At 46.7% G+C, this 27,827-nt stretch overlaps 1 protein-coding gene across 1 annotated transcript in view; it reads left to right on the forward strand.

The window, feature by feature from the left end:
• The window catches only part of MAGOH (mago homolog, exon junction complex subunit), a 121,837-nt gene that overhangs the window by 38,656 nt on the left and 55,354 nt on the right, over nucleotides 1-27,827 (forward strand). Inside the window, exon 3 of the mRNA XM_069642169.1 lies at nucleotides 14,129-14,239. Within this exon, the coding sequence (XP_069498270.1) occupies nucleotides 14,129-14,239 (111 nt within the window). The remainder of the gene's footprint in view (nucleotides 1-14,128; nucleotides 14,240-27,827) is intronic.

The raw sequence follows: 27,827 nt of genomic DNA on the forward strand, positions 1-27,827 counted from the left end.
CCTCTGGACGAAGGAATCCGAAGAACTGGAAGACGACGCCTGCTGCAACTCCTGGACCGTTGGTTTGCCCAGCGAAGCCCTGCTGCTGTGCTGAAACTCCAAATTTGTATCGGCAGAGAAGCCCCTGCAAGGACGACTTCTCCCTTTTTGAGTTAGTGGGAACAATCTATTCCAAAATAAGTCACCTGGGCATCCTTCTCGGAGCTGGTTGAAGTTCCACAGAGTTGCTGCTGGAAACCGAAATGGCAGGGAGAAGAAAACCAGTTTGTGAGCGTTGCTTTTAAGTTGGCCAAGAGCTACAGGAAGATCCTCCGGACTCCCAGAAAGCAGGGCAGACTGAGCCTGAGCCATCTCAACAGAGTGTTGGACCCCAGATGCAAGGAAAGTCCATTTCGACAGCCAAGATCCGCGGTGGTATTTGCGGTAGACGCGAGGAGCTGAAACACTGAATTGCCACTAGTTTGGAGATTGCTGGTTGCTGTCGATAACCGTCCCATTGCAGTGCAGGAGTCCCCAGAAGTCCTCCCTCTTGTCCCCACGACTGAAGCCCAGGAACACTAGGATCTGCAGAGCTGCACAGGAACAGAAGTCACCTGCTGCATTTTCTTCTAAATAAAGGTACTGTAAAGAGAACTTGCCTCTTGTTGTAGATTTGCTTCTACTCTTCACAAGCCCTAACGGCTTGTGGCCATAAATTGATGATACTTCACTAAAGACTTCTACATTGTGCAAACCTTTCCTTACTTACCTGCAAGAAGTGCTTCAGCTACATAGACTTTTGCCTATTGACTTTGGCTTGGCCTGTTTCAATGAAAGACTCTTCTCGCCTCTGACTTTGGGGAGGTTTGAAAAGTATTTGCCTGCTTCAGAATAATTGTGATCTCTTGTTTGTTATAATAACCTTTTCTTTAACGCATCTCAGTGTTATCCTGAAGCTAACGGTAACAAATCAATGTCAACCGTGTCCTAACTATTGATGTCACCTGAGGGTGTAGGAAGTGTCTGTGTGGCATCCCAAATGGTTGATTGCTGATTTAGGAACAAAGTGTGTATTTTGAAGGGATTTGTGTAGCTATTATATTGCTCCCTTCTAAAGAAGGCTTAAACAAATAACCGGTAAATAATTTGTTTTATCAAGAAACCTTGAGTTTAAGTGTTTGTTTGAATACTTGTCACTGTGAATCTTTGTGTAACCACACTACAGCTCACATTTACCCCTCTTGAGATAAGCCTGGCGGCTCGGCCACACTACCAATCTGTGTAGTTCACTTATACCAAAGGTTGGGTCCTATTGCCAGGAGGCTCAGATTGTTGTAGTGCACCCTAAGGGTACTACCCCAAATCTGTACCTAAAAGAAACCAACATAATTACTTTTGGGAAGAGGCACAACCAAATCACAGGTGAGTAATTTATACTTGTTCTACTTTCTGTTAGAATGGTGAACCAGTTTCTAAGGACAGAGAGGTTGTTGGGCAAGATTTCGAGCACTACCCTTTGGGTGCAACTACAACAACCTTGACCGCCTGGCAATAGGAGCCCAAGCTTGTTATAAGTCTGTACTATACAGGTTGGTAGTGTGGTTGAGCAGCCAGGCTTCTCAGTAAGGGTCAATGTGAGCAGTATGGTAGTTGCACAGAGATTCACAGTGACCTATTCAATTACTCGTACACTCATGGTTTCTTGATTAAACAATTATTAATTTAACAGTCAGTTAGAATAAGCCTTCTTCAGAAGGGGCAATATAATAGTAACACACAAATATACTCCAAAAATACACACTTAGTTTCTCTAAATCAGCAAATACCCATTGGGGATGACACGCAGACACTTCCTGCACCCTCAGGTGACTTAGGACACTGTAGACATTAATAGATTACTGGTACATTTAGAGCAATACTGAGATGAGTCAAAGAAACAGGGTTATTAGAATAAAACAAGAGATCACACAAATATTCTGAAGCAGGTAAGTACTTTTTGAAACCCCTAATGCAAAGTAAGTTGGGCCCTTCCTGGAAGGAAGACAAACACACAGACAGAGGGAAGAAGAGTCATTCAGGGAGCCAGGCCAGCCAAAGTCAATTGGGCAAAAGTCTAGGTGAGCTGAAGCACTTCTTTCAGGTAGGTAAAAGTCTTGCACAATGTCTTATTGATATTCTATTTCAATCGCGCTCGTACACAAGTGTTTAGAGCGTGACGAGGCAAGGGAGGGGAGCAGGGAGAACAAAACCACCATCTTACTAGTCCCAGTGACATTGAGAACACGCAAGTGCATGGGAGAGGGGGATGGGGAAAGTGTATGGAAGGGTGAGAAGTGGAAAGTGAGGAGCAAAGGAGAAACAGATAAATAAAAAATAAATAAATATAAAGGCAACAAACCGTGGTAGTGCAGTCAGCAATTGGCAAGTGCTGGGTTTAAGGCAGCAGACACGGTAGGTCTGATAAGTGCAGGAAGAAAATGGGAGGGTGGGGGACTGTATACGTACAGATAGACTCCAGTGCAAGGGGTGGCCCGGAGGCAGCGTGTGGCCAGGTGCACGGTGCCAAGAGAAAAGATCAGCAGGGGAGAGGGGGAGCGAAGGCAGAAGAAAAGGGGAAGGTCTTGAGGTGCTTCTGTAACCGGAGATGGTTCTCCAGTTTTAGAGTGGCGGGGAGGCTCCAGCCGAAGACTGAGATCTACCCCCAAGCTCGTTTTTTGGAAACTACTGACCCTGAGGGAGTTGGAGGAGCGAAGAGCTGGAGAGGGGAGGTATTTGCGGAGGACATCTTATTTTGGACCCAGGCCCCAGAAAGCCTTGTGGACAATGCAGAGGGTTTTGAATTTAATCCTTGCATCAATTGGGAGCCAATGGAGAAGAAAGCTGGAGAGATACAATCCCAGGGCTTGAGGCCAAGGACAAGTCTCGCAGTCCTGTTGATTAGTTGCAGAGGTCAGAGAGTAGAGGCAGGTAGATATAGAAAGAGGCTGTTACAATAGTCCAACCTAGAGAGAACCAGAGCTTGGGAGACCAACAGCTTCTGGGGGAATGAGAGGAAAGGCAGAGTAACTGTGAGGAGGTGCAGTAGGTGGTTTGCCTTTAGAGGGAGGTTCTTTGCCTCACAGGTGGGGTGCCAAAGGAGGCCGACCAGGGTGAGGGGAAAGGATGGTGCAGGTGTGAAAATCAGGAGGATTTCCATCTTGCTGGTATTAAGACAAAGATCATTGGCGGCACACCAATCTTGAATGGCAGTTTGGCAATGAGGGAGAGGAGGTGGTCGAGGGCAGCCTGAAAATGAGTTGTCAGTGTAGCACTGGAAATTTGAGCAGAAAATGGCAGTGCAGTGGGCGAGAGTTGCCAGGTATTGGTTGAAAAGCCAGGGTGAGAGGTTGGACCCCTGGGGAACACCACAGGTAGAGAGGAATATGGATGATGGGAAGGACCCAAGTTGGACCTATATGGTCGATCAGAGAGGAAAGGGATGATCGGAGGTACCCAAGTTGGACCTGTATGGTCGATCAGAGAGGAAAGGGGTCACCAAGGCCAGCTCCTGATAGTGATACCCAGGTTATCACAGACTGTTGAGCAGCATGGTATGGTTGACCATGCCAAAGGCAGATGAGAGATCAAGGAGGATGAGGACATAGGGAATGTTAGTCGAGGTTAAGCTAAGCTTAAGGTTATCCTAAGCTTCCCGTACATTGCTGCCAAGTCCTGTAACGCACTACCTGCAGACATTAGAGCGGAAAACTCACTCCCAATTTTTCATCTGAAACTTAAGATCTCCTTCCTTGCGCAATAATATGTAACTATCGCAAACCTATGTAAATATACTTCACTACAAATGTCTAACTTGCTCCTGTGAATCTATGTATTACTTGTATATATGCAACTAAGATATGTCTGTAACAAGCGCCACGATGTCCCCAGGCTGATGTGCGCTACACAAATCCGAATAAATAAGGTTGGAGAGCAGATCTTCACGCATGTTCAGTTTCCCTGCTTCTGGCAGCTCTGAAGCCAGACTGGTGGTCATGGAGACAGCCAACGGAATTGGAATGAAGGTTAAGCTGAAAGATGGCCAACTTTTCCAGGCGTTTGGCCAGAAAGGGAGTAATGGAAATTGGGCGATAGTTAGCCGGACAAGAAGGATCAGCTGTGAGTTTCTTGAAGCGGATGCACAAGGGAGTGCATCAGAGGGGAGGGGAAAGGATCCTGAGGCAAAGGAGTGGTTGCAAAAATCAGCAAGGGCCGGAGCGAGTGTGTCAATGTGGTCCTTGATGGTTTTAGATGAACAGGGATGACCCTGTCTTGACAAGGCTTTCATAGATCGGACTTGTCTAGCGACCTTGACAGGGGAGGAAAGGAGGAGGAGGAGGTTGTGGGGGGTGGCTCAAGGAGGGTCAGCAAGCACAGATGGGGAGGGCAGAGGAGGGGGAGGGGCAGAGAGGGTGGACAGGATGTTCTGGGTTTTTGAGATAAAGTGAGAGGCAAGGGCATTTCAAGGAGCCTGGGAGGCAACAGGAGGGGTAAACTGCAGCAGATTTGGCCAGCTCCTTGCAGAATTTAAAATGTTCGGCTGAGTTGTTAGATGCCGCAGAGACACAAGCTTGAATGTGGACTCTTTTCTGGGTGAGGAGAGGGAGTCTGTATTGACTTTTGGAGCAGGCGACGGGCCAGTTTGTCAGAGGATGAACAAGAAGTACTCCAATTCCTCTCAGCCACCCTACACTTGCGTTTAAGTGTAGCTAGGTCGGAGTCATACCAAGAATTGCACTTGGCTTTGGACTTCAAACAGAGCCTCATGATAGGGGCAAGAGCATCAAGAGTATCAGAAATTGAAGAATGGAGCAGGGACAGGGCTGTGACAGGATGTGAGACAGCCAGAGGTTGTGGTGGGGGGGATGGGGGGGGGGCGAAAGCCTCAACTGACAAACGCTTTAGGGCCCAGATGTCCGAGAAGGTAGGTGGCAGTGTTGGGGTAGGCTTGGCTTGGGGGGGGGGGGGTGGGGGGGAGAGATGAGGAGAGGAGTGATTCCTTCAGGAGAGGAGTGGTCAGGGATGGAGAGGGGGAGGTGCGAGACGATCAAGAAATTGAGTGTGTGCACTGCAGAGTGAGTCGGGCCAGGGGGAAGGATAGACCGGGAGAGGGAGTAGCAGAGGTCATGGAAGAGTACAGAGGAGGAATAAGGAGAGTCTAAATGGATATTGAGGTCACTGAGGAGGAGTTGTTAAGTGGTAGAGGCCACGAGGGAGGAGAGGTCCGCCCGCTCAGAGAAATTAGGTGATTTGACCAGGAGGAGGCCGGTGGATGGGAGGGAGGGAGGGCGGGAGAACACACAGACAAGGCATTCAAAAGAGGAGTAGGTCTGAGTGGGAACGATAGAGGCAGAAATCCACTCAGGAAAGTCTTCAAGTCTTTGTAGAAAAGAAGATTCTGATGTTTGTTAATCTGCTTAGAATCACATGCTGTGCATAGGTCCGACATCCAGTGGTCACTGCGGAGTATTGCATTTTGTTTTTCGTAGTCGAAAAGGGGACGTCGACAAGGCGTGTCTGTAACACTATCCCTATAGTGACGTGCATTGTACCCACAATCCCTCACGCGTCGAGGTCCCTCAGATTGTTTTTTTCCGCCCAGTTTCTGGTCGCCTTTCGCGGAGCTCCTAGAGAGACATTGCTAATACTTGCCACGGACCTCGGTCCTTTGTTATACTTAATATATTATTAACGATCCCTCCCCTCGACGCTAGCTGTGAAGCTGTTTCTCCGCCGAACAGATTTTCGACGGAGAGGAAGAGCGGAGGAGATCCTTCGGTGCTGCCGAACACGTGGCCTGGCCTCGACGGCCAACATGCAGTAGGGAGAGTGGGGGTTCGAACTTTTATCTTCTCTTTGAGAATGTCTTTCTTTCTCCCCTTTCTTTCCCTTGGGGTTGTTATCGCCAGCTATTATTGCCTCAGCTATGGAGAGGACACCTTTTAAGTTCTGCCCACGCTGCAGGGGTAAATATACTTGGAAGGATAAGCACAAGCTCTGTAATCGTTGCTTGCCCCTCGATCACAAAGAGGACAGCTGCGCAGCCTGCAAGCTCTTGAAACCTAGAACCCTTAAAGAACGAAGGGTTAAAAGGTGGGCGGACTACACGATGTCGAAGTCGGTTTCCTCACCCGCTGCCGCTGTTACTGAAAGTGACGAGGAGGGCGATAACTCGACGTCCGTTACGGAAGTCATGAACCCCCAGAAGGAGCGTTCCCGCTCCTCGACGTCCGTCCCCGGCCCCGACGGGCTCGGCTCACGCCCTGCTTATGGGGATGAACACCCCGGCGACAAGGACGCACATAAACCCCATAAGGCTAAACATACAACCCACGGCTCTTCTTCGGCGAGAACGAAGGATCCGTCAGCGCCGAAGGGGGCGCAGGGCACTCCGGCGTCTACCGCAGACCGTAAAGGTCTCAAGCCCCACCCGCAAACGCAGCCGCGACCAGCGATTGGGCTTTCATCTAACACGGGCGCTACCCCAAAAACATCCGACGTAATGCTCCATAGAGCGGCCGTCGAGGTACAACGCGCAACGCACACAACGTCGACACCAGAGCCCTCGACTGACAAACTCGTTGTCGAGAGCCTAGCGAGAATTGTCTCCGAAGACAAACGTGCGCGGACAACGAAACAAACGTCGAATACTGTGACGAAAAAGCACAAAGGTAGCCAAGAACTGCCCCTTTCATCTAAGGACGCTTCTGAACTACCGGAGGGCTTTTCAGAAGGAGACGGTAACCTCTCGTCGACGTTGTGGGAGCGTTCGAAGCGGTTCGAAGGTGAAAACACAGATTTCCCCCCTTTAGACTATTCAGGGGTACCCCATGAGACCCTTGAAAGACTCCATTCTTGCATGGAGAACATGGAAAGGTTTCTAGGAAACCAAGACCCACCCACTCACAATGGCCCCAGGATGACCCTAGAGTCAAGATTCCTAGGCTGGTTCCCCCTTCCACAGATGTATATGACCTCACTGAGGAGGAGCAATACCTTCAGGAAGATGAGGAGTGTTTGGGTGGGCAAGAAGAAGAACTTGAGGAAGAGGGGTTCGAAGAAGATCCTTACACTAATTTCGAAGAGGATACAGCTACATCGCAGCCCTGGCAATCCCCGTCAGTGCAGCCGTGGCAATCCCCATCAGTGCACTAAGACCCTGATGCCTTTCACCCTTCTCCTCTCAAGGATTCACATATTGGGAACTCCTCTCCCATAGATGACCAACCTTCCCTCGATGCACTATTGCGCAAGGCAGCAGCGCGTTTTGAGCTTGACACAGGGGAAACTCTTCCAGACATAGACTTTGTAGAAAGAGTTATTAAAGAAAAAGCCCCTGTTAGCCAGTCTAGTCCACTCCTGGCTTCTATTAAGAGAAGAATTTCTCCTTCCCTTTCTAATCCAGCTTTAGTAAGAGGGGTCAACCCTAGAATAGAAAAGCTCTTCAGCCCTTCATCCTCTGACCCTTTATACATCAGAGGACGCTCTATTCCGGACTCCCTTGTAGTTACCAACACAAGGAAAAGAGCAGGGGTACCACTATCCACTAGTGAAGCACCACCTGACAAAGAAGGCAAGAAGCTGTACGCACTTGGGAAGAGAATCACGACCTCCGCCGCCTTCTCTACTAGAATTGCTAATAACAACTCCCTATTAGCTAGCTACGCAGATGCACAGTGGAGCAAGCTGCGCAGCGAGGCAGAGGACGCACCTGAACCCCTGCGGTCACGTCTGCTAACTGTAATATCAGAGGGAACACTTGTAAACCAGGGCATCGTTAAGAACTCCCTAAATGCCGCTGAGACTGCTGGCCGATCCCTGGTTCAGGGAATACTTCTCAAACGACACGTTTGGCTACGCAATCATGTTTTAAACCCTAAACCCAAGCCTCCCTCATAAATAAACCCATAGAACAGACGCATCTGTTTGGGAAGGCAGTTGATGAGGCACTAGAACATGCTAAGAAAGAGTTTGATACCATCAAGACTCTTGATCAAACATCTAGACCCCCTAACAGGCGAGGCTATGGTAATAGACGCTCCTTTCGTGGCCAAAGACAGCAGCAAAACCAACAACAATGTTACTCTGCTACCAACTGGCCCTCTAACCAGGGTAACACCCAGTTCAGTCAAAGAGGCCAACGGCGTGGCAGAGGAAGAGGTCGTGGCTCCAGCCCCAGAGGTTCCACGCCCAATACCAGCAAATGACCCGAAGATTCGGGTCCCCTCCCATGCATCACCGGTCGGGGGCCGGCTAACATCGTTCCTATCAGCATGAGAGGGAATATCGTCAGACCGATGGGTACCATCAACCTTAACCCACGGATACTGCATAGAATTCAACGGTTACCCGAAGTACAAACCCCCACGAAACCAACGCAGATCACCGGAGCACCTCACCATTCTTTTACAAGAAGTAAAAGAACTGCTGAAAAAAGAAGCAATAGAACCTGTCCCCCTATCTCAGGTAACAGAAGGTATTTATTCAGTGTACTTCCTTGTACCCAAAAAGGACTTAACCATGCGCCCTGTATTAGATCTGCGCCCAGCGAAAAACTTTGTCAAAACACAGAAGTTTCGTATGGTGACCTTGCAGGAAGTAATCCCACTGTTATCACAGGGGGATTACATGACAACGCTAGACATGAAAGATGCATACTTTCATATTTTAATGTTGCCAGCACACAGAAAATACCTCAGGTTCAAGATAGAGAACAAACACTACCAATTCAGAGTACTACCCTTCGGGATAGCTTCTGCTCCAAGAGTATTCACAAAAGTACTGGCAGTAGCAGCGGCCCACCTGCGAAGGCTATCCATCCCAATATACCATTACCTCGACGACTGGCTCATAACCGGGGATTCTTACGAAACATGCTTCTCCAATACCCAAAAGACCGTAAACCTTTTGTACCAACTGGGCTTCTCCATCAACGAAAAGAAGTCCAGCTTAGAACCCAGCCAAACCAAACAATTTTTAGGGGCTCTAATTCAAACAAAGGACGGCCTCGTCTTCCCCTCCAACGAGAGGGTCCAAAACATGCTGTTTCAGATCCCCCATTATGTAACCGGTCGGGAGGTGACGGTACGCAAAGCTATGCGCTTGCTAGGGATGATGGCGTCATGTATTTATTTGGTACCTCACGCGCGTCTGCGCCCAATGCAGGAGTGGCTCAACAGCCAGTGGTGTCAGGCCAGCGGTCAATGGGACGATCTAGTGGTGGTCTCGCAGGCCTTAGTTCTTTTGCTGAGGTGGTGGACAAAAGAAAACCTGCTAATAGGGAAGACTTTTGCCACACCCGCGGTAGAAGCCACTCTAACCACAGACGCATCCCTCACAGGATGGGGGGGCTCACCTATCCCATCAGACTGCTCACGGAGCGTGGACTCCAAGCTTAGCATCCAAACATATAAACCTGCTGGAACTTCTGGCAGTGTTCAAGGCACTGAAAGCCTTTCAGAAACACCTGCAAGGAAAGACAGTGATGGTCCTCACAGACAGCACCACAGCCATGTACTACCTCAACAAACAAGGGGGCACTCACTCTCCAGGACTGTCCAAACTGTCCCAGAATATATGGAAGTGGGCTCTCAGACACAACATGTTTCTACTATCGCAACATGTACCAGGGGAACTCAATCTGCTAGCAGACAAGCTCAGCAGAGACTTCCCACTGCCCGAAGAGTACGAATGGCAATTGCACGAAAACATCGTCTTAGACGTCTTCACGCAATGGGGTTTTCCGGAAATAGACCTGTTCGCAACTATGGAAAACTCACAATGCCAAAGTTACGCCTCCAGGTACCCCCAGAACCAATCCAAGGGGAACGGTCTGTCGATTCTATGGTCAGGGAAATTTGTTTACGCCTTTCCCCCGACTCCCCTTCTCAACAAAGTGGTGCACAAGATGCACCAGGAGCAGGTTACCATGATACTAGTGGCCCCAATGTGGGCCCGGCAACCTTGGTTCGCTCACTTGATGGAGATGTCCCTATCTCCCCCAGTGAAACTTCCCTGCCCATACAACATGCTGTCACAAGACAAGGGCAAGACACTGCACCCATGCCCTCAGACCATGAACTTAGCAGCCTGGCTCCTGAGATCGTAGAATTTGGCCATTTACAACTCCCTCAGAGATGTATGGACATCCTCAGGGAAGCCAGAAAACCAAATACTCGCCACTGCTATGCTAGCAAATGGAAAAGATTTGTCATCTGGTGAACAAATAGGAGCATCAACCCAATTGACTGCTCTCCTACTGACATTGTCCTATACTTGACCCATTTACTGGATTCAGGTCTAGTGTTCAATTCTATTAAAGTCCACCTAGCGGCACTTTCTGCATACACCACTTCCCAACTTAAAGTGTCGTGGTGGAAGATACCAGTTATCAAAGCCTTCATGGAAGGGGTAAAAAGAATACACCCTCCAATAGCTAACCCATCTCCCGGATGGGACTTAAATGTGGTACTTTCTAGACTCATGGGCCCCCCTTTTGAACCCATGGACAAAGCAACTCTTAAAGACCTCACTCTTAAGACTGCTTTCCTAATAGCTATCACCTCCATTAGGAGAGTAAGTGAACTACAGGCTCTTTCTGTACTAGACCCCTTCGTAACAGTTCACAAAGATAAGTGGTTCTACGCACACACCCAAGGTTTGCACCAAAATTCATCTCAAAATTTCATGTAAACCAGTCTATAGAACTACCAACGTTCTTTCAAAACCCTTCCAGCTTGGGAGAAAAAAGTCTGCATACACTAGATGTACGCAGAGCAGTCATGTTCTACATGGAAAGAACCAGACCACCGAGAAAGACTAATCAGTTCTTTGTCTCTGTGGCAGCAGGAAGAGAAGGAGATGCAGTTTCAAAGTCCACTATATCTAGATGGATTGTTCTATGCATCACTCTCTGTTACACTCTTGCTAAGAGAGATCTACCCTTCAAGCCAAGAGCACATTCCACTCGAGGCACTGGGGCTTCCATAGCATTCATTGCAAATGTTCCCCTTGAGTCCATCTGCAAAGCGGCTACCTGGAGTTCTGTGCACACCTTTACAAAACACTACTGTCTAGATACACACTCTAGATCTGACTCCCAGGTGGGACAGGCAGTATTAAGACATCTTTTCTCTACTGTTCCTTCTCATAACCCACCGCCAACTCCGGGTTCTGCTCGCTAGTCTATGCACAGCATGTGATTCTAAGCAGATTAACAAACATCAGAAGACAATGCATTACTTAACCGTAAAAGCATTTCTGATGGTTGTATCTGCTTAGATTCACATGCGCCCACCCTTCCTCCCCGCTCGGATGGAAGGAACATAGACACCTTTTTTATATATTCTCTCTTTTCTGTACTCACTCACGTCTAGAAGGCTCCCTCAGGGCAGAAAAATACAAACAGAGGGACCTCGACGCGTGAGGGATTGTGGGTACAATGCACGTCACTATAGGGATAGTGTTACAGACACGCCTTGTTGACGTCCCCTTTTCGACTACGAAAAACAAAATGCAATACTCCGCAGTGACCACTGGATGTCGGACCTATGCACAGCATGTGAATCTAAGCAGATACAACCATCAGAAATGCTTTTACGGTAAGTAATGCATTGTCATCAAAGTAGAGCCACAAGCTGTTTAGGCTTGTGAGGTAAAGAAGCTATTCGCAACTCTACAGAAGCAAACAAGACAAGTCTCAACTGAGAACAAGCAAGGCTACACAAGAGGTACATTTTCTTAGACTGTACAGTACCTTTAGTTAGAAGGAATGGTTCCAGCTGGCTTCTGTTCCTGTGCAGCTCTAAAGATCCTGTTGTTCCTGGGCCTCAATCGTGGGGACAAGAGGGAGGACTTATGTGGACTCATGCACTACAATGGGACGGTCAGTGACCGCAACCGGCATTCTTCAAATCGGTGGCCCTTCTGTCTATAGCAAATAGCACCACCGTGGTTCTTGTCAGTTGAGGTGGGCTTTCCTTGCATCTGGGGTCCAGCACTCTGAGGTGGCTCAGGCTCAGTCAGTCCTACTCCCTGGGAGTCCAGAGATCTCCCTGGAGCTCTTGGTCAACTTAAAATCCATGCACTCCAATCTGGTGTTCATCTCCCTGGCACTTCAGTTTCTGCAGCAGCAAGGAAATAGACCGCTCCGAGAGGATGTCCAGACGAGTTCACTTTGGAGTTGATTGGTCCCACCAACTATACGGGAGAAGTCGTGCTTGCAGAGCTTTTCTAGTCTAGGCGAATTCAGAGCTTCAGCATAGCAGCAGGGCTTCACCGGGCAAACCAACAGTCCAGGAGTTGCAGCAGGAGTTGGGCGTCTCTTCCAAGTTCTTCGTCGGATTCCTTCGTCCAGTGGTCGACTCTGCCTTCGAAGCCAAAAAGCCTTGCCTTTTATGCAGTTTCTACCATTCATTGCAGCCTAGCTGCCAGTCAAACAGCAGGGTGGCTGTCCTTGCCGGACAGCCAGCCGGCCAACCACCTTTTGGGTGCATTCCTGTAACCAAGGGGATTAAGCGCAGGGAGTTTTGGGCACCTCCCTCACTTCTTGCCCTTGCCACACACTCTGGAGCAAGAGGCAGGCTTCACTCGTGAATCCCGCCAAAGACAAAACTAACAAAGGGACCAAAACTTGTTTGGTGCGATGAGTAAATCTCAAGAAGAACCTTTCCACGAAAAAATGGCAAAAAAAGACACGGGCTATTTTGACAAAAATGGCACCCAAGGGTGCTTTACTACAGCTGCGAACGAAGCCCGCAGTGAAGACGCACCACAGTTGTTCAAAGTAAACACCTGCCACCAGCCATTCATTGAGGAAAGGGTAGCATAAAAATGTGAAACAAGGCAAGGGGAATACTGAGTAACCCCTCCAGCACCCTATTGTAAGATGTGTGCTGGGTCTAGAAAGTTACAAATGTAAGTAAAGTCAATTTCACTTTACTGCCCTTGGAAACAGTAGTTATCCAAGTGAAAGGTATTTAAACCTTTGGGAAATCTGAAAGACTTCCCTGTGCCACTGCACTGAAGGTGCTGTGTGTCACAATATAAAAAGATGATGCCCATGGAGTTTGTCAGACTCCAAAACCAAAAAAAATGCAAAGTTCAAATCACAGGAAAATTACATGAGGTAGTGGGGAAAAGGGTCTCACTCTCCAGGTTAAAAATTAAAGTCCTAAAAATCCAGCAACGGTGCTGGGGATCTCTAAGGTAGAGAGGAATTGGCACATTTCTGAGAATTCTCCCTAACAGAGGTTGCATATAATTTTTAGAATGGCAAAACATTTCTAAGGTAAGTAATCCAATCTTGTATATACTTTTCAGAATGGTAGAGCATTTCTAAGATAAGTAATAACTTTTTGTAACTGTTCACTCATTTATAGTTACCAACCCACTTCTTTTGCAAATAACTTACTTTTAAACACGTATTCTCTTTTTTAGGTAGAGCACCCAATCCTTCCCTTATTCCTGGCGCATGACTGTTCTCAGAGGCAGAAGGGGGGTGACTAGGGTCTAGTGCCCAACAGGCAGGTCAGGATAGGTTCTTAAGTAGTAAGAGTTCCTAAGCAAGACTATTAGAACAAACAAGTACTTTACTATAGAGTTAGTTGAGGGTCCAGGGAATATCCAAAAGACACCCTAGGACTGTGGTCACTTGTGTCTGTCTTACTGTTGATAGCATGCCTTCTTTACACAACACACACGCATCAACACATACCTGTTCTCCCATGCATGCCTGTTGCCCCCTGCGCGCACATGTGCGGCAAGGGCATGACTGTTCAATTTAGTAAGACCGCTCTGAGTGGTGTAAACGGTTAAAAAAAATCTTAATGGTTTTTTACCTTATACCGAAATAAATACTTCTGCACCTGCTTCACATAACCACATAAGATGCAGTGCTATGTGAGCACGTCTTCCTCTATCAACATTATTTACCAACATAGGACATTCTCAAACTAGGCATTGGGACCAACCCCTGATGCTACAATGTCCACAAATCTTAATGAGCAGTACATGACCTAACCTTATCCCGAAGTGAATTAACATTAATTTGTAAACTTTTTTTATATTTTTGCTGAAGTATAATATTACAAGAATATTGACTCTTGTTTTGTAGGCATATGTTCACAAAAGTGTTATGGAAGAACTAAAACGAATAATTGATGACAGTGAAATCACCAAAGAAGATGATGCCCTGTGGCCACCACCTGACAGAGTAGGACGACAGGTCAGTGTCCTAGGTTTTTGTCCTTGTGTATGAGCACATATCTTGTCATAAATGTGGGAGATCTGTAGCTTTCTAAATACAATTTGGGTTCGGTTCAGTTGATGTTTTGCTGTGAACTGAATTTAGCCAACAGACTGCAATTGTGCCCCCATGCCATTACTCTTTTGTGTTCTCAATTATTTGTTTCATTTGGATGATGCCGAGTTTTTGGAGGGGGTGGGGGGAGTGTACGCCATTGGCGCTGGAGTATCTTGATTACCATGCACCACAAATGTGGTATACCTGGCAAAATTGCCACTTGTTGGTTTTGTTGTCATACCAGGTGCTCGGATTCCTAGCATAGCATCCAAGAAGAGCGGTTTCTTTTTTAATCCCAGCAAGTTACTTAATTTGGTATCGCACGCTTAATACCGGAGGCCAGTCTCTAAACCAAGACCAGGATTCGAGCCTGTGTTTCTCTGCGTAAGACGCACACGTTGCCCCTGAGCTATCCTCCTGTCCTGGTTACATCAGGATTCTGAACACCACGAATATGTAAAGGTTTGCAGCAAATGGAAGGCAATACTGTACTAGTAAAGCTAGCCAGGGTACTCTGAGGGAGAGCTTACCGCTCAGTCACCTCTACCGTCAAGAGGGATTCGTATACAGCATGACATGTGTTCAGTTCTAGAACATGAATGTATGTTTTTGTACTGTTGCACCATAATTGGAGCAACCCTGGATTTTAAAAGGTCTTGACGATTTGCTGTTTTATGGCTACAGTAGGTTCTTTTGAAAGGCACATAAACAGAATTGAACAAAACCTAGCTTAATAAGGCTGGGGCCTAGGATCCTTCGGTTGGGTAGGTTAGAGTGCAGATGATGCTAAATGTAGACCTGGTATTTCCCTGATCCTGACCTGGTTGAAACGCCTACCTCAAACTCAGCCCCCACTAAGAAGAATTCTGCTTTCCACCAACAAAGCCAAACAACTCTACATCCAGACCTGGCTCGTCCCTATAACGTATGCTTCATTCCACAGCTGATAACTTTGCGAAGTCTGGGATGTCACTGACCGCTTGGTACCAACCATCCAACATGTGGAAAAGTGGAGGCCTTCCTACTAAACGCCAGCTTCTAATCCACCAACCAGATGATGGTCCTATGTCACCTGAACACACGAACCACCTACCCTGCTGGCCTTCTGTCCACCATGCCTTCTATTTAAATAATCCTCCAAAGGGCTGCCCTCCTAGTCAAAGGTCATCAGTAATACAACCACCTACAGCCTGCTTTCATTGAATCTCAGTGGCTACTCCTAGAAGCACCTATTACCTACATAGTTGCAATCATGCTTGTTTCCTCCTTCTGGCATATTAATTCACCATCTCAGGCGCTCAGCGGATTGTTAGGCAAGATTGATGTAGTAAACCTGTGGGAGACTACGCAACTCGTGTCCTCTTGGTATTAGGCAACCCACCTATTGGTATAGGTCTGTACTACACAAGTTGGTAATGTGACTGAGCAGCCAGACATATCTCAAGAGGAGTAAATGTGAGCTGTAGCAAAGAAATCCACCAATACAAGTAGCCAAACACTTCCACCCAAAGTGTGTAGTTAAAAACTATTGTTTTTAAATGAGCATTCTTTTAAAAAGAGCAATATAGGTAGCACTCAAATACACTTCAAATTACTTGTTCAGAATTCCCACAAAGTAACAAAGTAAGTAGCTAACTCTAACGATGCTTCTTACACACTTGCTGCACCCTGAGTGACTTCACTTACTAGGACAGTAATGGCGTTTATATCAATGTATCTCATGTGAGGGACAGTAAGAATCAGTCAAATGGAATATACGAGTCTGTAGGGAGCCAGGGCAGCCAAAAGCAAAACGAACAAAGGTCTCAAACCTGGTTTGGCGCGCAGAGTGAAATCCAAGAAAGACCTCACAAACAGAAAATGGCGAAAAAAAGACAACCGTGGCCATTTTGACAAAATGGTCACCCATTGGTGCTATACTGCAGCTGCGGATTCAGCCTGCGGTAGAAAAGCACAATGGTAGGAAAATTAAACCACTGCCACCAGCCTTTTAAAGTAGTGAGGGTAACATAGAAAATAAGTAGGAAAAGGGGCTACTAAGTACCCCCCCCCCCCAGCACTCCATGTAAAATGGGGTGTGCTGGACCTACAAAGAGAAGTAAAGTCAATTTCACTTTACTATTCTTGGGAATTGTCACCCACACAAGAAAAGCTATTTAAACCTTAAATACTGAATCTGTATTCTCAGTCCTTTTCTTCCTTCAACGTTCTTGTGTACATTGGGATGCCACATCACACAGCAAATACCCAGCTGGCCATCATTTAAAACTCATTTCTCCTTGCCAGCTACTCTTATAGGATGGCTCCTTAAACACTCACTTCAGTAGCCCCCACAACCCCGCTGCATTTCCGCCTACACAGCACCCTAACGTAACCTGATTCAATCCTCTTAGCCCAGAGAAACATCCATCCAGAAGCCTACAACACCAAACGGCTGCTTGCTCCCCCACCTTCATGCTACCTAACTCGCAGTTCATATTTCATAATGGCAAGGGCAATTTTTTAATTCGACGCACACCCAACATATTGCGCAACAAAACCCAAGGTGCCCATACATCTCCATTGACAGCACAACAGAGAAGCTTACAATACATACTCCTGAGCCCTGCATATCGACCTGAGTCCTGCTCGCACAGCGTTCCGTGCCAGACTTCTGAATTAGCATACCTATGTGCCTGCTATTCAAATCCTGTTGCGCGCTCAGTGTGCTCCATGCCGGACTACTGAATACCATGTTTAGTTTTGTTTCTAATTTTGTTGTGCGCTCACTGTGCTCCTTGCATGATGTTGGGTAAAGATTTGGGGTAGTACCCTTGGGGGGGGTGGGGGGGGTACTGCAACAACTAAACTGATACTCAAGGCTTCTTGATAAAACAATTATTCATTTATTTACCAGTCATTTAAACAAGCCGCCTTCAGAGGGAACAATATAAAGCGACGCTCAAATACACTTCAAAAATCCACACTATTAGGTTTCTTAGATTCAGTAACTTCCCATTGGGGATGCCCCACAGACCATTCCTACACCCTCAGGTGACATAAATAGCTAGGCAACTTGTAGTCATTAATATAGAACTGTTACATCTACAGTAGGCAGAGTGTGTATATAAAAAAAAAGTTGAACAGAATAAACACAAGACCTCAAATATATATATTTTTTTTTTAATGTTAAACCAAGGCAACAAGTTTACAGCAAATGCAACACATAGCATGACAGTTATTTCTTCCCCTCAATGTCCCTCCTCCTGTAACCCACCCCCCCACCCAAAACACTGGTGAGTTTCTCAAACACTTGCGTTTCAGACTGTCCACCTTGTTTTGTATCCACATAGGATGGTGTGTGCTGGACCCACAAAAGAAAAGGTAAGTAAGATGAAAAGTCACTTTACTATTCTTGGAAACAGAGTAGTTCACACAGGAAAATGTATTTAAACATTAAGGGACTTCTCAGTGGCACTGCACAAAAGGTGCTGTGTGTCACAATGCAAAAGCAGATGCCTATGGAGAGTTTACCAGACTCTATTAAACCGTGTGAAACACAAAATCCTAGTCCAGGAAGAGGGGGTGGGGGGTGGAGGGCGGGAGACCCACTCTGTTGTCCCACAATGCTGTGGGTCTCGAAGGTTATAGGGAATTGGCACAGAAATGAAAATTCTCCTTGCCAGACACAATGGAGCCTGGGCAGGAAATCCACAGGAATCCCGCCGAAGACAAAACTGACACAAAGGATTTTCCCGCCCTGGAGGAACAAGAATGGGCAAGGAAAACTAACATGTTAAAAAAAGATGCTTTTGGTGGGGTGGGTTTGCTCATTTTGGTGAAATAAGCACTTTACCGGAGCTGTAGAAACAGCCTGCACTAAAGGTGCCCCGAATTAGTAAAAAGGTTCACTGCCACCAGCTATTAAAGGTAAGCTTGTCCCTGTTACAGAAATGTTAGTTATCTCCCCAGTACTCCATATAAGGTGGGGGATACTGGTCTTGCCAAAAAAAAAATGTAAAAGCGATCCAAAGATCCTTTCTACCCTTTGAAACTGTAGTTCACAAGGATAGCTAGAGAAAGTTCAAAGGGAGGACCCAATGGCAGCACAGCAACAATAGGGAGAATGTGCCAAAAGTTGTCAGAGGATAATATTAAAAAGGAACTATAGAGAGTCTTAAAAATGACACCCATAAAAAGAGAGACAGTGTGGAGAAAGGTACCCACTCACTGAGGTATAGGGGAAAAATATCCACCAGTAAAGCAAAAGGTTGTGGGGTTGACACAGGTCAGGAAGATTTAGCATTGCTATGATGCTCTCTCCTTCCCAACATTGTCATATATCCTGTGGGGCGGAGCAGGAGAGGTGGGTTGGGCGGTGGTCTTCATGTGGCACTACTCTACTCTTACCACTCATTCAAACATCTTAACGGAGCCGTGGAAGGAAGCGTCTGGCTCCCATGTTTTCATGATTTCCAAACCCTCCCAAAAAAAGGAATATTATATTTGTAATATTTCTTTTGCTAGCATTTGCCTGTTTTATATAGTAGAAGTGGCTCCTACACATTGGGCTGTATGACTTTACCCAATTATCGATCCCCCCGCCTCCCTCTAATACTGCCTAATCACATGTACAAAGATATTCTTGTAGTTCATGCAAATAGTTCAAATTATCTTGTAATATGCACTCTGTAATCTTTGTGTCCGTGTCAGATTTCCCCTTTTCCCAAATGCCCCATTACACCTGGTTAATTTGATCTTGCATCTCATGAACATTTGTTGAACCTCTTCTCCCTAGCCTAATGTTTGGTGAGCACCTCCATATTGCTTACCTCAATCACAGAAGAGGCTACGAAACTGCCCTCTTAAGAGCCAGAAAATGATTCTAGTCACCCGATTTCTGAAGCACAATTCTCAAACACTCATCATTTAGAGTTTGCTTCTCTTCACACTACGGCTTGGGTATCTCCCGCACAGAATCTGTGACACCTTTGCCAATAAAACAAAAAATAAACACTCTTGTCTCCCAGATTCGTTCCTCACCACCTCCTCCCCCTCTGCTAGCAAAATGATCCACCTTTGCCCCAGTTACAAATTAAGTTGGGAATGCTATTACATTATTTCAGCCTATTGCTAAATCTTCTGACGTCTGCAACATCAAAATAGCTAAACATGACCATAATGTTGTTGCCATGTTATTTTACAAGCTGTTTCATGCCTCTGTTAGCCAAGTGGGGATCCCACTAAGCCTCAAAAATGATATTCACCATCTTGGTCATAGAGTGAAACAAATGCAGGCTGACTACTTTGCAAACTATTGACCGGTATCTGGACTCCCTTGTATGTTTCAACCCTTTGCACTACCAGTAAGAAGCAACTGTTCTCGTACCTTAAGCAGAATGACCACTTGTTTGACTTTAACTCTGATTTTAACTCTAGTTTTTCATTTCGAGCTGAACAATTGGTGAATCAGAAGAATTGCTCAAAACTGGAGAGTAAGTTGAAGCCCCTTAAATAGTTACCTGCCTTCCTCCATAACCGGACATATCCGAGTGCCTGGTTGGTGCCCTCCTCAAATACCATATTCTTTAACTGCCTGTGAGCACAATATCTAGGAACTGTTGTCTTTGCCTAAAATCATATTCACTGGCCGCTGTAGTATTTCTGAAATGTGTCCCAGCTGCTCTAGCACTGTAGGTTTAGTCTGCTGGTACTGGATGGAGAGATCAAATGGAGTCTGCTGGCCTTGCAAGTGGCAGATAGAGAAGTATGGAATCGATGTCCATCCCATGTTTCCAGATATGAAAAAAGAAATGACTCCTAGGAACCAGTGGCTCGGGCTTCCACTGGTAGGGATGCCTGGCAGAGGGGAGAGACCTTTGAAATGAGAAATATAAACTATTTTTAGTTTTTGTATGTAATAGGAAGAGTGACCCAAAGATGAATGGGACGGCTAATGATGCTCAGTTGCAAATTTTTATAAAGTGGATGAAACTAAGTGGGAGATCATTTTTTTTTTTTCTTCAACTTTATTTAATTTTAAACCATAAACCTCATCAAAACATATTGATGAGTTGAGTAACAAGTTACAGAACATTTCCTTTGTTAAATAACAACCCTTAGTCAATAGTAATCTTTCATAAACCCCCCACACATTCCAATTTAAACAATGACAGCACAAACACTTACACACAAAAAAAAGCACATCAACCCCCCCCCCCACTTCCCAATCCTCATTCCACCAAGCCTATTAATTCTATACCTTACTCAAACAATTAATTTAAGGAATTCCCATTTTCACAGTATTCAGCCTCTCTATGAAGCTGAGATGCTCGAGACATTTCATACCTTGAAAGTGTGCGCATATCCACCATCCAACTATCCGTATGTGGCTTCTTGCATGACTTCCACACTTTCATGTTTAATTGCCATTAACAACGCCCTGTCACTCCATTCAGATGCACCACAGATTTCCAGAGATCTGCCTTCATTGGAGAGAAAGACCACAGACGAAAGTTCGTCGGAACGCGCTACCTATCACTAGATCTACCCGATCCATGACCTCCTTCCAAAAAGTCAGTACTCTATCACACTCCCAAAGCATATGCAGATAAGTTCCCTTTGAATGAGAACATCCCCAACACAAATCCGAGTCTATCAAACCCTGCTCTTTCATTTTCACCGGTGTCCAATAAATTTGCCCTAAAATTCGCTGATGAGTATATCTCAAGTTCAAATCCATTTTGGCTCTCACCGTTATCCTCGAAGCATTATGCCATTCAGCTTCAGGTATATCCCTTCCCAACTCGGCCATCCATTTATTCCACAATTTCTCCCAGGAGTCCTGATAACACACCTGTACAGGCATAATTTTGATAAATGTAGAAACTACATTTGGAGCAGCATTATACAATATGCACACTTGGGGCTTATCACCGAATGGTTCACTCAACAATTGATGTATCTCCAACATCAAGCGTTCTAGTGACCTATAGCTTTCAATCTCCCTATTCCCTAATCCATATCGATCCATTAGGCCTCCAAACGTAACCATTCTACCATCTTTCCACGCATCAAAAATTTTCAGAATACCCCTATTGGCCCATCCCCTCCAGTGCAACATTTTGTTCTCAATCTGCAAACCGGGATTCGACCAAATAGAAGCAGAATTGTAAAAAAACACATTTTTGTCCACACCCTTGAATCAACGAAACCAAAGCAGACTTTGTAGCTGCTAATGCCTCTATCTTAACCCCGGATTTCGGTAACCTTCCATATGAATATAAGCGGTCCACAGGGAATGGACTCAACTTCTCTTTTTCCATCTGAAGCCAAAAGGGATCAAGACCCTCATCCTCCCTAAAATAATAGGAAGCTTTTTTCAAAAGGAACCCTTTATAATAATGTTCCAATAATGGGTAACCAAAACCCCCATCTCTAACACTACGTATCAAAATAAATCGTGGAATTCTTGGCCTCTTGCCCACTCCCCACAGGAAATCATAAAACTGTTATCAATATGCTTCAATGCCGCCTTTGTGAACTTCAACGGAAGGGATTGAATGTAATACAAAACATTCGGAAGCAACACCATCTTGATGGCATTGATTTTAGCCCAAAGATTTAATCTATTCCATCTATGTATGTCCTCCAGTAGGATCGATTTCAATTTGTCTGTTAAAGTCCACTGTCTTTCTAATATCCCGCACCAAATAGACTCCCAAATACTTCATCAAGACATCCGCCCACTGACAATCCCAATTCAATAACCTTCTACTTAGCGGATTCAATTTCATCGGAAAGGCCACTGATTTTCCCCAATTCACAACCCAATAACTGTCCCACTTCCTGCAACATCTCCCGAAGTAGTTTTCCACCTTCAGCCGGATTAGTCAAAACCACTGTTAGATCATCCGCATATGCCAATACTTTTATTTCACCATCTTTCAATTTCCACCCACAAATATTCAGTTCCTGCCTAATATATGCCAGCAACGACTCAAGAGCCAAATTGAACAGGTAGGGGGAAAGTGGACAGCCTTGTCTGGTTCCCCTAAACAGCTTGAAAGAACAAGACATCACCTCATTCACCCATATTTTAGCTGAGATGTCATATTGTAAAGCGCCAATCGCATTCAAAAATTGTGGACCAAAACCCATTTTGGGTATAATTTAAAAGTATTGTACTAATTTAAAAATAAAAATATTGAGTGTAATTTAAAAAGGACCAGCTAACACAAACGCCTTCTCAGCATTGAACAAGTAAAACTTTATCCACTTCTGCATCCGATAGACCATCCGATAGACCAATTATATTCAACAAAGTTCTAATATCATATTAGATCTCTTGTCCATAAAACCAACTTGAGAGTAATCTATGAACTCCCCCATGTATTTTTGCGACCTAATAGCCATAATTTTCGTGAGAATTTTCATATCTACATTTAAGAGACCGATAATTGGGAGGTTGTGTCCTTCAATGCGAGAAATTGATTATACAGGCAACACAATTTTGGGACTAAAGCTGTACTAAAAGTTGTGTAAAACTCAACCAGTAACCCGTCTAGCCCTAGGGATTCGCCCACATTAAGTTGGCAATCTCCTTCACATCAATTTCAAAAATCTGAGCATCCAAACACTCCCTCCCCTCATCAAACGGGACATTTCAATTTTCGCAAAAAAATCATTCAACATTAACTCCTAATTCTGCGAACTCTCAGAATACAAGGAAGCATAGAAAGATTTAAAACATTCACAGATATCCTTACTTGTTACCTTCCCATCTCCTGCTTCATCTAAAATCCTATGAACAAATGACCTCTCGGATAGAGTCTACTTGTTAGCCAATAAACGTCCACTCTTATCACCTTCCTCCCAAAATCTTTGTTTTATAAAATACATACCTCTTTCAACCTGTTCATCTAAAACTTCCTTCAATTTACTCTTCGTATCTTCCACTTTCATCCTATCCCGCTTGCTACTAGACAGTATAGATTTGTGCTGCAGAATTTTAAGTTCTGATTGAAGATCTTTAATCCTGTTCTCACCCTCTTTATTTTATTTAGTTTATGCAAACTTTTTGAAAAGAGTTTAAATCCAACAGAAGGATGCAACAAGGCAAGCAGATCAACACAATATGACAAACCCCCACGGATGACCACGTCCCTCCCAGATCCCTCAGTTTCATTCAGTTCCATTAGATCCCTCCACATAAATAGCCTTCCCTGGTTTTTGTTGTTGTTTTAATCAGTTTTTCTGCTTCCAATGCACATCCTACTTCCTATCTTTGGCACCGTCCAACTGGTTTCAGGCTGTTGGCATTATTTCCAGTTTTTGCAAGAAGTTTATCAGATCATAGACTTCTTTTTCTCTTGGGTTAGCAAATTTCAGCCACAGCTTCTCCACATAAGGAAGGGTATAACTTTAGCACTAGATCCAAATGCAAAGTTCTCATGGATTTCAGCCCTACACAATATTGCGTGAGGTGTTTTAAAGTCTGTGTTACTCACAAAAAACGACAGGTCAACATCACTGGCGTCTTTCTGAACCTCAGTGCCTGACTTACTCTTGCGTCAAGTAGACCAAGTCTAAAAGTCTTTCGATATTTCGCATTTGTGGCTTTCACCAAATATTGCTGGGGGTTTTATGGTTTTTCCCCTCTTTTGCTGTTTCTCCCATTAGGTTGAAATATGATCTGATATGGCATTTATAATGCGCCTATACACAAGTGTTTCAATGCGCGACGAGGCAAGGGGGGGGGGGGGGCACAAAGGGAAGACCGACAACAATCTTAGGCCAGGTGGCATTTAGATTGCGCAAGTGCATGGGAAGGGGGGGGGAGGCAAAGTACGAGGGGCGTGGGAGAAGGGAAAGTGCAGTACATGGGATAGTAGAATAAGATAAAGGGCCAGCTGGTGGCAAGTACAAGGTAAGTGCAGACAAAGTGCTGGGAGGGGGACTGTAGGGATAAAGAGTAAGTCCCGAGGTGCAGAGGTTGCCAGGGAGGCAGTGCTGGGGGCAAATGGCTGGGCCTGAGATCGGTGAGAGTGGCCCGGTGCAGTTTGTCAGGAATTTAGCAGGGGAGAGGGGGACAGAAAGCAAAAGCAAAGAGGAAGGTTTTGAGGTGCTGGAACCGGAGATGGTTCTCAAGTTTCAGGGAGGCAGGAAGGCTGTTCCAGAGGGAGGCCCCTGCTGCGGAGAGAGATCTAGCCCCAACTTGTTGCTTGGAGAAGCGGCTGACCCTGAGGAAGTTGGAGGCGGATTAGCGAAGAACTCGAGAAGGAAGATATTTAGGAAGAAAGAGGTGGAAGGTATTTCGGCCCCAGAAGGCCTTGTGGACAATGCAGAGAGTTTTGAACTTAATCCTCGCAGCCACTGGGAGCCAGTGAAGAGATTTCAGCCCTGGAGATATATGGTCCCTGGGCTTGAGGCCAAGGCCAAGTCTTGCAGTCCTGTTCTGGATGAGTTGCAGAGGGCGGAGAGTAGAGGCAGGCAGATTTAGATAGAGGCTGTTACAATAGTCCAGCCTAGAGAGAACCAGGCCTCTGGAGACGGTGAGCTTCTGGGGGAAGGAGAGGAAAGGAAGAATACCTCTGAGGAGGTGCAGCTGGTAGTGTGACTTCTTAGAGACATCAGAAATGTGTGGAGAGAAGTAGATTGTGGAGTCGAAGATGACCCTGAGGTTTTTTGCCTTGCAGGAAGAGGGCCAAGAGAGGCCGGCCAGAGAGCTGCAGGGAAGGAGGGAGTGCCGATGAGTAGAATCTCAGTCTTACTGGTATCAAGGCAGAGGTCATTGACGGCACACCACTCCTGGGTAGCAGACAGTCTGAGATGAGGGAAGGAGAGGAGGAGGCCGAGGGTAGCCTGAAAATGAGCTGGGTGTCCGCATAGCACTGAAAGTTGGGGTAGAGAGCGGCAATGCCGTGGGCAAGCAGTGCCAGGTATTGGTTGAACAGCCAGGGAGAGGGGTTAGATCCCTGGGGGACACCACAGGTACAGAAAAAGATGTCAGAGAGCAAGGACCCAAGTTGGACCTGGGAGGGTCGATTGGAGAGGAAAGAAGTCAGCCACGCCAGAGCCTGACCAGTGATACCCAGGTTATCACAGACGGTTGAGCAGGATGACATGGTTGAATGTGTCAAAGGCAGAAGAGACATCAAGTAAGATGAGAACGCACAGTGTTAGTCACGGTCGGAGAGTAGGTCTTCGCGGATGTTCAGGAGAGCAGTTTCCGTGCTTCTGGCAGCTCTGAAGCCAGACTGAAGGTCATGAAGACAACCTGCCGATTCAGTGTGGAGTTTAAGCTGGGAGATGGCCAGTTTTCCAGGAGCTTTCCCAGGAAGGGAGTGATGGAGATTGGGCGATAGTTAGCCGGGCAGGAGGGGTCGGAAGAGGGTTTCTTAAGAAGAGGGTGCACAAGGGAGTGCTTAAGGGGGGGGGTGGGAAGACTCCAGTGGTGGAGTGATTGCAGAAGTCAGCCAGGGCAGGAGCCAGGTTGTCTGTGGTCCTTGATAGTTTTGGAGGAACAGGGGTGAACCTAGGAGGAGAGTGAAGACAGGATGTCCTGGGTTTTTTAAATGAAGTGAGAAGCCAGTGCTGCGCAGAGGGCCTGGGAAGGGACAGGAGAGGTAGAGACTGCGGCAGGATTGACCAGTTCCTTGCAGATGTTGGAGTTCAGCCGGGTTGTTGGATACCGCAGAGATGCAGGCTTGGATGTGAGCTCTCTTGGTGAGGAGGGAGAGCCGGTATTGTCTTTGCAGCAGGCGACAGGCCAGTTTGTCAGCGGATGAACTTGAAGCACGCCATTTCCTCTCGGCCACCCTACACTTGGTTTTAGGGAGACTAGGTCTGAGTCATACTAGGAATTACACTAGGCTTTGGGCTTCAAGTGGATTCTCATGACAGAGGCAAGGATATCAAGAGTATCAGATATAGAAGAGTGGAGAGGGCTGTGTCGGGGTAAGAGTCAGCCAAAGGGGGAAGAGAAAGGGGTGAGAAGGTGGCGGCGAAAGCCTCAACTGACATGCACTTCATGGGTCGGATGACTGAGAAGGCGGGTGGCAGTGATGGAGGAGGCTTGGCCTGGGGGTAGGGAGGGTGTAGTGGGAGGATGGGAGAAAGTGGTCACTCCAGGAGAGAGGAGTGGAGAGAGGGGGAGATCAGAGCATTGAGAGTGCTCTGCAAAATGAGTCGGGCCAGAGGGGAGAATGGTGAGTGAGAGCCTCGCAGAGGTCACAAAAGTGTCCAGAGGGGGGACAGGAGGCATCCAGGTAGATGTTGAAGTCTCCAAGGAGGTGGAGTTGAGTGGTAGAGGCAAGGCGCGAGGAGGAGAGGTCCGCCCACTCGGAGAGGAAGGGAGAAATCTGACCAGGTGGCCGATAGATGGTAGCCACAGTAAGGGAATGGCTAGGGGAGAGAGAGCCTGCAGACGAGGCATTCAAAAGAGGAGTAGGCCTGCATAGGAGTGACGGAGGCAGGAATCCAATCTGGGAAGATGAGGGCTACACCCCCACCGGAGCGGTTGGGCCTGGTCGTGCAAAGGATCTTGTAGCCGTCGGGTAGGAGCGTGTCGAAGCTGGTTAGAGCTGGCAGTGAACCATGTCTCAGTAAGACAGGTCATGTTCTTCGAGAAGACGGCAGATGTCGGAGGAATGCTTGACAGTGGAACGAGAGTTGAGTGGCAGTGTGGAGAAGGTTTCGCTCCTTGAAGGACTTCCGGGGAGGGGTACAGATCAGAGGTACGCCCTGCAGAGGTGTAGATGGAGCCCGAGAGGGTGCAGAGAGGGAGGGGGAAGGCAAGGTAGCCAAGGAAAGGGGAGGGGGTACAGCAGGAGAAGAGAGGAAGTTGATGAGGCGCGGGAAGCGTCTATCAAAAGGTGCAGGTTGGCCTGAGGGCCTTGGACCAGGACGGTACCATTAGAGTAAACATTAATGACTTTGGAGGAGAGGAAGGAGGCCAGGAGGGCGTCCCAACAGGTGCCACCAATAATGGGAGAAGAGGCGAAAGGTGAGAGCATAGAGACCATATGAAGGGTCCATAGGTCCGACGAAGGCACGACAAAGAGGATGTCAGTGAGTTTCCTTGGAGGAGGCACTGGTGTAGGTGTTAGCGATAGGGAGGCCTGGGTTGGAGACCAGGATGTCCTTTTTAAACTTCTTCTTACCAGATTTAGAGAGGAGAGCAGGATAGTCAATAGAGAAACAGTTAGAAAAGATAGGAGAGAGGGGCGTGGCTTGGAGCGCCATCGATGTGGTCGCTCCCTTGAGGCCGTCGGTGGGATGTCCGTGGCCGCCGTCAAATTCAAGCGGTTCGGATCGAGCATCTGAGTCGCAATTGCCACCTACAGCGATCGGAACCGATGAGGCACAACCTGGCCCACGATGACCTCCGAACGCTGGAGCGTTCTCCTAGAACTCCTAGAACTTAGCGGCCGAATCTCGCCCCAGTCACCATCCGAAGAAAGCAAGATGGCGGCCGCGCCGGAACTCAACAACATACTACGAACCCGATGGTGACGGGGTTCTGGGGGCC

Source organism: Ambystoma mexicanum, chromosome 1q, assembly GCF_040938575.1.
Source record: "Ambystoma mexicanum isolate Mex_15411 chromosome 1q, UKY_AmexF1_1, whole genome shotgun sequence".
Taxonomy (NCBI): Eukaryota; Metazoa; Chordata; class Amphibia; order Caudata; family Ambystomatidae; genus Ambystoma; species Ambystoma mexicanum.